At 40.1% G+C, this 11,994-nt stretch overlaps 1 gene segment (V, D, J or C); it reads right to left on the bottom strand.

Moving 5' to 3' along the window:
• Positions 1–7,564: 7,564 nt before the first annotated feature.
• Positions 7,565–8,761, bottom strand: LOC122705721. The segment is given in 2 exon segments: positions 7,565–7,977; positions 8,697–8,761. Coding segments are annotated over 2 exon segments (462 nt in total).
• Positions 8,762–11,994: the final 3,233 nt, after the last annotated feature.

Below are 11,994 nucleotides of genomic sequence, written 5' to 3'. Positions count from 1 at the left end.
AACATGAAGAAATGTTGAAGTCACAGTGAGGTTTAGTTTCAGTGAAGTTTAGACTCACAGGAAATGTGTCTGGGTTAGGAAACTGCACCCTCTGGTGGACAGGGAAAAAAATGCGATGCATGTATGAAATAAAGTGAAAGTGAAAGTGAAGTCGTGTCCAACTCTTTGCGACCCTGTGAACTATAGCCTGCCAGCCTCCTCTGTCTATGGGATTCTCCAGGCAAGAACACTGGAGTTGGTTGCCATTTCCTTCTCCAGGGGATCTTCCTGACCCAGGGATCAAACACAGGTCTTCCGCATTGCAGACAGACGTTTTACCCTCTGAGCCACCAGGCAGCTTGATGCATGTATACTGGAAAGAAAGTGAAGTCGCCCAGTCGTGTCCAGCTCTTTGCAACCCCATGGACTATAGCCTGCCAGGCTCCTCCATCCATGGGATTTTCCAGGTAAGAGTACTGGAGTGTGTTGCCATTTCCTTCTCCAATGCATGAAACTTTCCTTCTCAAATGCATGAAACATGCATAAAAAGTGAAAGTGAAATCCCTCAGTCATGCCCAACCCCATGGACTGCAGCCCACCAGGCTCCTCGGTCCATGGGATTTTCCAGGCAAGAGTACTGGAGTAGGTTGCCATTGCCTTCTCTGGTATCCATTGTGGGCCAACCTATAATCCACTGACTGTCAGAAGAGTTTGTGGCTGTTTACAGAGGAAGTAATAAGAAGCAGGTCATTACTGAGTGAATCTCTGTTTTTCAGCATTGTGCCCCAATTTATAGAAGAGCAACTGACAACTATTTGTTGTTTAGTCACTGAATCAGTCATGTCTGACTCTTTTGCAACCCTAAGGACTGTAGCCTGCTAGACTCCTTTGTCTGTGGGATTTCCCAGTCAAGAATGCTGAAGTGAGTTGCCATTTTCTTCCCCAGGGGATGGAATCGAACCTGAGTCTCCTGCACTGGCAGGTGGATTCTTTACCACTGAGTCACCAGGGAAGCCCTGACCGATGTTTATTACATGCTCACTGAATATTTACTATACCAAAAAAAAGTAATGAATAAAGGGTCTTTGATTGTGGAATCACTGCTGCTTGAAATAAAATATTTTCTCAGTCCTAAAATAATATCATTTGTAAGAAATGATATCTTTCTAATAAAATTTTTTTCAAGGAAAAAAGTCACAGTGTCTCATCAATAGTCAAATAATCCTGAATTTCAGAATCATTAAAATGTGAAAACAAAAGATATATCATAATTGAAATTATCAAATCCTTGTAGAATTATCTAAGAGCAATATCTTATTTTCCTACTTCTTCCTTGACTCTAAGATAAAAGGGTTGGCCTATGTATATCAGACAAGTACTAATCCCATTGTATATTCTTAGTTGATATCTAGCCTCAAAGATACTTTCTAATCTATCTGCCACATTTTGTTGCCAAGCTTTAACAAAATAATATTCCCCCCAGTGTTTGAAACCCTGAAGATGTGGATTTGTGTCAAAAGCTCAGAGCATGAGTTAGGTCACTCTTTCCCAGCTTTTGAAATTGTTAAAGACCTCTCAGCCAATATTCACATGACAGCTGAAAGTAGAATTAATGAGTGAATGACTTAAAATTACAGATTCTGGGCCCACCAATAACTTCATGAATCACATTATCCAGAGTTGAGACCCATGAACCTGTAATTTTTGAAAGCTCCTCAAGAAGTTGGGTTGCAGGTTGGATGCATGAGACAAGTGCTCAGGGCTGGTGCACTGGGAAGATCCAGAGGGATGGGGTGGGGAGGGAGGAGGGAGGGGGGATCAGGATGGGGAACACATGTAAATCCATGGCTGATTCATGTCAATGTATGGCAAAAACCACTACAATATTGTAAAGTAATTAGCCTCCAACTAATAAAAATAAATTAAAAAAAAAAAAAAGAAGTTGGGTTGCAGCTAGTCTGATGTTGGTTTACAAGTTTTCATTTGGGACAGATGTCCTAGATCAAGGTAGTTGTCAAAGATCAGTGAGCAACAGGATGTTCCCAGGACTACGTACATACTCAAAACTTCTCTTCTTGAGTGAAGGCAATGGCAACCCACTCCAGTACTCTTGCCTGGAAGATCCCATGGACGGAGGAGCCTGGTGGGCTACAGCCCATGGGGTCTCGAAGAGTCGGACACGACTGAGTGACTTCACTTTCACTTTTCACTTTCATGCATTGGAGAAGGAAATGGCAACCCACTCCAGTGTTCTTGCCTGGAGAATCCCAGGGACGGGGGAGCCTGGTGGGCTGCCATCTCCCGGGTCTTGAAGAGTCGGACACGACTAAAGTAACTTAGTGAGGCAGCAAAAACAAGCACTTCTTTAGCTCTCTCTTTATGACCGTTCATTTTATAAAACAAAACCTCTGAGGAGTATCAAGATGAAGTTCTAATAGGCATTCATCTTCTGTAAAGCCCTGTAACCATAGATCCCTAAACACACAGATGGAAGCTTAGCCCATTCTGTTTCTGGGAGTTCACTCTTCTCAGATTCACATCAATGAATTTCATGAGTCCAGAGTCAGCACATGAATCGTTTCCTAAATCCAGATTTAAATTTAAAAAACCAGGCTCAGATACTGCTTGGATTCACATATCCTTTCCTTTCTTCTCCACCTTCCAAATCACATAGTAAGAAACTGCCTCAAAAATACGCCAGAAAGAAATTCTGGAAAATCAGTTACAAACTCCTTCTCTGGTAGGTGGGTTTCCCTGGTGGCTCAGATGGTAAAGAATCCGCTGGCAATTCTGGTGTATAGAAAGGATGCAAAATAGGTTGTAATGGTGTAGAACTGAAAATAAATGTATAGCACATGGAGACAGATAGTTGTTATCTCTATTTTCAAAAAACATAGTTTAAGGCTAATGAGTACATATAGGAGAAGTATTTTTGCATTTCGGGGTCATAAAAGAAGACTTGTACAACACTGAAGAAAAGTATTTGCTATATTTGGATTTTAATGGCTTTATTAATACATAGTTCTCTTTAAAATAAATTGCACCTCCTTAACTTAATAAGATTGACATATGTATATACTCGTGAAACCATCTCCACAATCAAGATAATGAATAATGCATCACCCCAAAAGTTTCCTCTTGTCTCTTTTTAGTCCTTTCAGCCCTCTCTTCACTTTTTACTCCCATTTTCAAGCAACATTTCTCTCATAGTTTGCATATTCAGTAATTTCAAATAAATAGTATGATATGTGCCTTTGATAGGTTCTTTCATTCAGCATAATTATATATATTCCATGGTTATTATAATCATGTTTTATTCCTTTGTATTGCTGAGTAGTATTCCATCATATAGATGTGATTTATCTATAGATATGTTTATCTATTCACTTACTGATGGACATTTAGGTTAGTCCTAGTTTGTGGCTGTTACAAACAAAGCTGCTATGAACATGTGTGAATAAGATTTTTTATAGTTATACTTTCATTTCTCTTGTGTCAATATCTGGGAGTAGAATGACTGGAGCCTATGTTAGGTATATATTTGACTTTGTTTAACTTTCTTCTTTTTTCTAGTAGCTTTTTTGTTAATTCCCTTGGATTTGACGCTCAGATAATTATGCTGTCTGTGACTAAAGATAGATTCACTTATTCTTTTCTAAAATGTATGATTTTTGTTTCTTTCTCCTGCTTTATTGCACTGGCTATAGTACAATATTCAATAGGACAACTATAGGACCCATAGTACAATATTCAATACAAAAGGTAAGAGTCAAAATTCTTCCCTTATTCCTGAAATTTGAAGGAAAGCATTCAGTCTTTTGCTATCAAGTGTATTTGATGTAGATTTGTTGTAGAGAACCTTTATTAACTTAATGAATTCCCTTAAGTCTTAATTAATTTGCTGGGAGTTCTTAATCAAGAATAGATACTGAGTTTTGTCCAATGGTTTTTCTGTAGCTATAGAGGTTACTGTCATTAATCTTCTATGACTTGTTAATCTCTGTGGATACATTACTAATAAATCGTCTTACAAATAGTAAAACAAAGCTATCTGGAAACTTAATTTTAGAGTTAATAGTTTTGAACACAGACCTATCTAATAGCAAAAATCTGTTTCCTTTTTTCCCCTATAGATTATTTTCAGAGAAACTTTGAGAGAGAAAGGGCAGCAAAATTACTACTCAAATCTTTGAAATATTTTAAGACAGTCTTTTAATAGGTTCTTTACTTATTCAAATTGGACTAATTAAATCATTATAGATTTGGCCCTTTAGCCAAAAGAGGAAAGAAACATGAAGAATACTCATGAACTTGTTTACAAAACAGAAACAGACTCACAGACATAGAGAACGAACTCATGGTTGCCAAAGGGGAAGGATGGGGGGAGAGATCGATAAGGAGTTTGGGATGGACATGTACACACTGCTCTATTTAAAACGGATAACCAACAAGGACCTATGTCTAGCACAGGAAACTCTGCCTAATGATACGTGGCAGCTTGGATGGGATGGGAGCTTGGGGGAGAATGGATACAAGTACCTGTATGGCTGAATTCCTTTGCTGTCCCCCTGAAACTATCACAACACTGTTAATCAGCTATACTCCAATATAACATAAAATTAAAAAAAAAAAAAAAAATTCAAGCTGCAATTCAGGAGATGACCACCAGGTAGTGCTTTGACCATCCCCTTCAGACTCCTACTTACTAGGCACGCGAGGAGCGATGCTCCATACCAGTGCACCAAACTCTTCTAGGTTTCTGTAAACCACTAGAATCCTGAAACCTCGTTCATGACTACTGGTCACTATTTCTCTTTCCCTTTAAATTGGCATGTGATAAAGTAGTCTAGAGCATAATTTTTCAGACTAACCAGGATAAATGTTTCTCAAAAATTTAAAAACTGTACTGCCATGTGATCCAGCAATTCTACTTCTGATTATATTATATTCAAAACACTTGAAAGAATTTGGATATATACCCCAAATACTGAGATATTCATATATCCATGTTTCTACCAAAAGATGGAAGGAACCCAAATGTTCATCAACAGATGAATGAGTAGACAAAAAATAGTGTATGTGTACAATGGAATATTATTCACCTTTAGAAAGGTATAAAAAAAATCTACAACATGGATGAAATTTGAGGACATTATAATCAAAGAAATGTCACAAAATGAACAATATTTTGTAATTTGACTTATATGAGTTATCTAAAGTAGTCAAACTCATAGAAAGAGAAAGTAGAACAGTAGTGGCCATGGGTTGGAGGGACAAGGGAATGAGGAGTTAGTCTTTCTTTTTTTTTTTTAATTTACATTTTTGTCTGCACATTGAGGCATGGGGAATATCAGTTCCTTGACCAGGGATCAAACCTGTGTCCCCTGCATTGTAAGCATGGAGTCTTAATCACTGGACTACTAGGGAAGTCCTGAGGAGTTTGTCTTTAATGAGTATAAATTTTCAATTTTTCAAGATGCAAAAAGTACTAGAGATGGATGGTGCTTGCTGAACAACAAGGCAAATGTATTTAGTATCACTGTACTGAACACTTAAAATAGTTAAAATAGTAAAAATGAATGTCAAAATGATAAAAATTTAATTTAAAAAATTTAAGGGAGTATTTTAAGAATTCTACTTTACACATCTGCTTCCAAATGCAAATATAAGAGGGAGTCATAATACAAGACCACTTATCAATCATCCATTACCATTCAGATTTTAAGGTGCTGAGAAAATGAGGTTAGAGGTAGGAGGAAATTGGAGACAAGGAGTATTTTGGACTGTGTTAACACTGATTAAAAGACAGGCCCTACAGGGTTGCAAAATCAGTCACATGATGGTAAAAATGCTTTTTGAAGAGTGGTACAGCAAAGGGCAAAAGCAGAGAAAGAAGACAATTCATACTCTTCTCCTTCACAATGTCCTTCTAAGAGCAGCTAATTATTAATCACTTTGTGAATAAGATTGATGGGAGGCAGTTAAACTATATTATAGAAATTGAACTATTTCATGCTAGAGGTGTTAATAATGCAGAATGAGTATTAGCATAAAGTTTGTGACATATTAAACATTTTGGAAAGTAAATGAGAGTACATTGATTCCATTAATAAATCTAAAATAAATTTATTCATTAAATGGTATAAAACTGTATTCAAACAGATATTCAAAAAGAGGACTACCACAGAGAGATTTCACCACCTTCCTCATTCCAAGTAATGTTGGTAATATAATATAAATACAATAAATATTTATTGAACAAATTGATCTGTGGAAAATTCTTAAAGAGATGGGAATACCAGACCACCTGACCCACCTCTTGAGAAATCTGTTTGCAGGTCAGGAAGCAACAGTTAGAACTGGACATGGAACAACAGACTGGTTCCAAATCGGGAAAGGAGTATGTCAAGGCTATATATTGTCATCCTGCTTATTTAACTTATATGCAGAGTACATCATGAGAAATGCTGGGCCAGATGAAGCACAAGCAGGAATCAAGATTGCTGGGAGAAATATCAATAACCTCAGATACCCAGATGACACCACCCTTATGGAAGAAAGTGAAGAACTAAAGAGCCTCTTGAAGAAAGTGAAAGAAGAGAGTGAAAAAGTTGACTTAAAGCTCAACATTCAGAAAACTAAGATCAGGGCATCTGGTCCCATTACTTCATGACAAATAGATGGGGGAACAGTGGAAACATTGTCAGACTTTATTTTGGGGAGCTCGAAAATCACTACAGATGGTGACTGCAGCCATGAAATTAAAGGACACTTACTCCTTGGAAGAAAAGTTTCTACCAACCTAGACAATATATTAAAAAGCAGAGACATTACTCTGCCAACAAAGGTCCATCTAGTCAAGGCTATGGTTTTTCCAGTAGTCATGTATGGATGTGAGTGTTGGATTATAAAGAAAGCTGAGTGCCGAAGAATTGATGCTTTTGAACAGTGGTGTTGGAGAAGACTCTTGAGGGTCTCTTGGACTGCAAGGAGATCCAACCACTCCATCCTAAAGGAGATCGGTCCTGAATATTCACTGGAAGCACTGATGTTGAAGCTGAAACTCCAATACTTTGGCCACCTAATAGGAAGAGCTGACTCATTTGAAAAGACTCTGATGCTGGGAAAGACAGAAGGTGGGAGGAGAAGGGGACAACAGAAGATGAGATGCTTGGATGGCATCACCGACTCAGTGGACATGAATTTGAGTAGACTCTGGGAGTTGATGATAGACAGGGAGGCCTGGTGTGCTGCAGTCTGTGGGCTCGCAAAGAGCTGAACATGGGTGAGCAACTGAACTGAACTGAACTGATCTGAACGACCAATAATTCACACATATTTTTAACTGATTTTTAATTCAGACATTTTTGAATTTCCTTAGTCAATTCTTCTAGTTTTATCTAATCACCATATGGTAAAGATTTTGGTGGTTATATTTGTCTTTGATAAGAAATTTAAATCCAAATTTTCAGGGATAAGAATGTTTTTGATGAGTGGTAGCTCTAGACATGGTCTATGAACCTAGAGAAATACTTTCTTAGAGTGAGTGTTTCCACTCTAAACCTACACCTGTGCTGCCGCGGTGCTAACCACTCCTGTCTGTGAAGGCAGTTCCCCACCCTGGTCCTACCGCAGGTGGGTGTATCATTAGAACTCTGGGTTTTGGTGCAGGTCCCTCCTGCACGCCTCTCACCGTGGGCTCCCTCAGTGCACAGAAATACACTGCAGAGTCCTCCAGCTGTGAGGCTGAGATGGTAAGTTTGATGAATCTGCTTGCCTCCTGGAAATTCAATGAGCAGCAGCCTTCCGTGGCATTTTGCTTGTTATGAGAGTCCTGGCGAATGAGGAAGGTCATCACCCCACTGCTGGGCTTCTTGTACCAGAACAGACTGTGAGCTGTACCACTGGTGTCGTATGTGCAATCCAGGGTCACAGTTTCTTTCTCCTGCACTGACATTGGTGGTTGGTCTTGAGTTACTTTCTGGGCAATACTGGATCCTAGAGGAAAAAAACAGATAGAAGTAGACTGCAGCCATGAAATTAAAATTTGGAAGGAAAGCTACGAATAACCTAGACAGTGTATTAAAAAACAGAGACATCACTTTGCCAGTAAAGATCTGTATAGTCAAAGCTATGGGTTTTCCAATAGTCATGTTTGGATGTGAGAGTTGGACCACAAAGGAGGCGGAGTGCTGAAGAATTGATGCTTTCAAATTGTGGTGCTGGAGCAGACTCTTGAGAGTCCCTTGGACTGCAAGGAGATCAAACTAGTCAATCCTAAAGGAAATAAACCCTGAATATTCACTGAAAGGACTGATGCTGAAGCTGAAGCTCCAATAATTTGGCCACCGGAGGCAAAGATAGGACATATTGGAAAAGACCCTGAAGGTGGGAAAGATTGAAGAGAAAAGAAGAGTGCAGCAGAAGATGGAATGAGTAGATAGTATCACTGACTCAATGGACGTGAATTTGAGGAAACTCTGGGAGATAGAGAGAAACAGGGGAACCTGGCGTTCTGCAGTCCATGGGGTTGCAAAGAGTCAGACACAACTTAGCTACTGAACAAAAACAACAGAGATTTAGGAATAAATGGTGTAGAATAAAGAAATTCTACTTTACACTCGGCTAGGCTTCCTTCACAGGGTACCCTTAAGACTGCCTGTTCCCTTGGTCCTTAGGTCACAGAAGAGGCACAGTCCCACTGGGGCCATCCTTACCGAAACACAGTGAAGCCACGACCACCTTCAGAAGGCTGGAGAGAAGCATGTTTCAGCTCATCCACTAGATGGAAAATATCTTCTTCTTCAATGTCAAGGCTTTGCAAGGTGAGGTGAGCCTGAGAGGGTGAGGGAAGAACTGCTGGGTATGTGCTGCTGCTGCCCCACAACAGGAAACAGGGGTTAGTGATGTAGCAAGTTGATGTAGTTAGTTGAGTAGCAAGTTGATGTGGGTTACATCAACTTCTCTATAAACCAGTTGAGAGTCCTACTCACCCCAAACTTCCTTTTGTATTAACCAGCTCTTCGACTGGTAGCAATAACATCTTAAAATAAACACAAGTTAAATTTGATATTGCAAGGAAGACCCCCACACAGACAAACACACAATGCTGTGTTGGGTCATTGCTTCTGTGAAGGAAATGAGTGAGCAGCTCTTATTTAAAACTATTATCGGTAATGTATTATGGAAATAATATAAGACACACTAACCATGCAATCTCACATCCGTGTTCTGTTCTTCTACCTAAGGTAGAAATAAATCACTTTATGGTAAGAAGACAAAGCACTTTAGCTCTTCTATTCTGCCTCAGTTCAGTTCAGTTCAGTTGCTCAGTCATGTCCAACTCTTTGCGACCCCATGAATCACAGCACGCCAGGCCTTCCTGTCCATCACAAACACCCGGAGTTTACTCAAACCCATGTCCATCAAGTTGGTGGTACCATCCAGCCATTTCATCCTCTGTCATCCCCTTCTCCTCCTGCCCCCAATCCCTCCCAGCATCAGGGTCTTTTCCAATGAGTCAACTCTTTGCATGAGGTGGCCAAAGTATTGGAGTTTCAGCTTCAACATGAATCCTTCCAATGAACACCCAGGACTGATCTCCTTTAGGATGGACTGGTTGGATCTCCTTGCAGTCCAAGGGACTCTCAAGAGTCTTCTCCAACACCACAGTTCAAAAGCATCAATTCTTCAGCACTCAGTTTTCTTCATAGTCCAACTCTTACATCTGCACATGACCACTGGAAAAACCAAAGCCTTGACTAGACAGACCTTTGTTGGCAAAGTAATGTCTCTGCTTTTTAATGTGCTATCTAGGTTGGTCATAACTTTCCTTCCAAGCAGTAAGCATTTCATGGCTGCAATCACCATCTGCAGTGATTTTGGAGCCCCCCAAAATAAAGCCAGCCACTGTTTCCACTGTTTCCCCATGTATTTCCCATGAAGTGATGGGACCAGATGCCATGATGTTAGTTTTCTGAATGTTGAGCTTTAAGCCAACTTTTTCACTCTCCTCTTTCACTAAGAGGCTTTTTAGTGCCTCTTCACTTTCTGCCTATTGTTACCATAATGCTTCTCCTCACTATCAATATTTTCAGTTGCCCATCTTGGGGCCAAAGCAGGAAAATCTAATCACCCTTTGCTAAAGAGTTTAGGCTGAGGTTGCAGAGACTGACTCCTGTCACAGCAATCCCCTTTTATTCTCTACTAATTTTGACAGTCCAGCTCTGTTCATGAAAGCCAGATTAGATACCTTAGTTTTGTCATTAGGTTATCAAGGCTTTGAACTTATATTCATCCCATTAACTCAACTGGGACCATAAACAAGCCGTACCAAACTGTTATATATCCTGTATGCCCAGCTCTAAAGGAAATACATAGCAGGTGATCTCATACACCTCCATAAGACAGCTAACCATAAGATCAACACTGATTCCACCCCCAACCCTACACCTGTGCTACCACAGCCCTAACCACTTCCTGTCTGTAATAAATCTTTGTTTGTATATGAATATAACAGGAAAGCCATGCCTAGGGATATGACTCAACACCATGGCAAACAACAAAGACCCACTGCCTATCACAGCCTATTTCTTGATACACTAGTCAAAACTTATCTTCCCCTGATAGCTCAGTTGGTAAAGAATCCACCTGCAATGCAGGAGAGCCCAATTAGATTCCTGGGTTGGGAAGATCCGCTAAAGAAGGGATAGACTACCCACTCCAGTATTCTTGGGCTTCCCCTGTGGCTCAGCTGGTAAAGAATATGCCTGCAATGCGGGATCCCTGGGTTGGGAAGATCCCCTGGAGAAGGAAAAGGTTACCCACTCCAGTATTCTGGCCTGGAGAAATCCATGGACAGTATAGTCCACGGGGTCGCAAGGAGTCAGACATGACTGAGTGACTTTCACTTCACTGTTCACTTCACATCTTCCTGTCACAGTAATGACAGCCTCAGCGAAATTGTTTGAAGCATCTTTAGATCTTGCAGTGGAATCTCCATTAAGTTTAATGGAACTACATAGAGTAGGAATTGTACTCTAATTTAAAAACAACTTTTTTCTAACAACTGGTTGACTAAATATGAAGTATCATTAATTTCTCTTCATATTATTTAAGTCCTTTAAACTTCTCAATTTAAGGATCTCATGATTGTACTCTGTTACTCAAAGTACATCCATACCCAGAACAATTTTTTGGACAGTCTCACATCAAACTCTGAATTTACATATACTTTTTTTATTTTTGAAATGAGTTAGGCATGGGCAGGGGGTACTTCCCTTGTAGCTCAGCTGGTAAAGAATCTGCCTGCAATGCTGGGGACCCCAGTTCAATTCCTGGGTTGGGAAGATGCCCTGGAGAAGGGATAGGCTACCCTTTCCAGTATTCATGGGCTTCCCTGGTAGTTCAGTCAATAAAGAATCTGCCTGCAATGTGGGAAATCTGAATTTGATCCCTAGGTTGGAAAGATCCCCTTTAGGAGGGCATGACAACCCTCTCCAATATTCTTGCCTGTGGACAGAGGAGCCTGGGCAGACTACGGTCAGTGGAGTCAAGAAGAGTCAGACACAGCTGAGTGACTAAGCACAGCACAGCACAGGAATCGGGCAGTTTGTCTTCACAAAAGGGGAGCACAGGGCGTTCTGGGGAGCAGTGAGGCTGTTCTATGTCAGGAACTTGTGATGGCTACATCATCTCCACAGTGGATTAAAATTCAAAATAAACAGAAATATAAATAAAAAATAGTCCATTTTTCTATGTAATTACTTAGGAATTAAGATTTCAAATACTGAATTCAAAATAGCAAAAGAGGAATCTTCTACCATCTTTTCACCCCGCCAAAAAACACCAATTTTCACAGTTATACTCCAAGGGAGCTCTGAGAAGTCCAGAAATCCAGCAGAGAAGTTCCAGCACACCGTCTGATGTCAGACACACTGCAGACGGTTAGGGGAACAGTTTCCCATTACCTCCCTCACCCCTCCCCTCACAGCACACAGCTGGGCTCCAGGAGAA

Source organism: Cervus elaphus, chromosome 12 (genome assembly GCF_910594005.1).
Source record: "Cervus elaphus chromosome 12, mCerEla1.1, whole genome shotgun sequence".
NCBI lineage: Eukaryota > Metazoa > Chordata > Mammalia > Artiodactyla > Cervidae > Cervus > Cervus elaphus.
The sequence above is the reverse complement of the archived record's forward strand: the minus strand, read 5'-3'. Positions and strand labels throughout refer to the sequence as shown.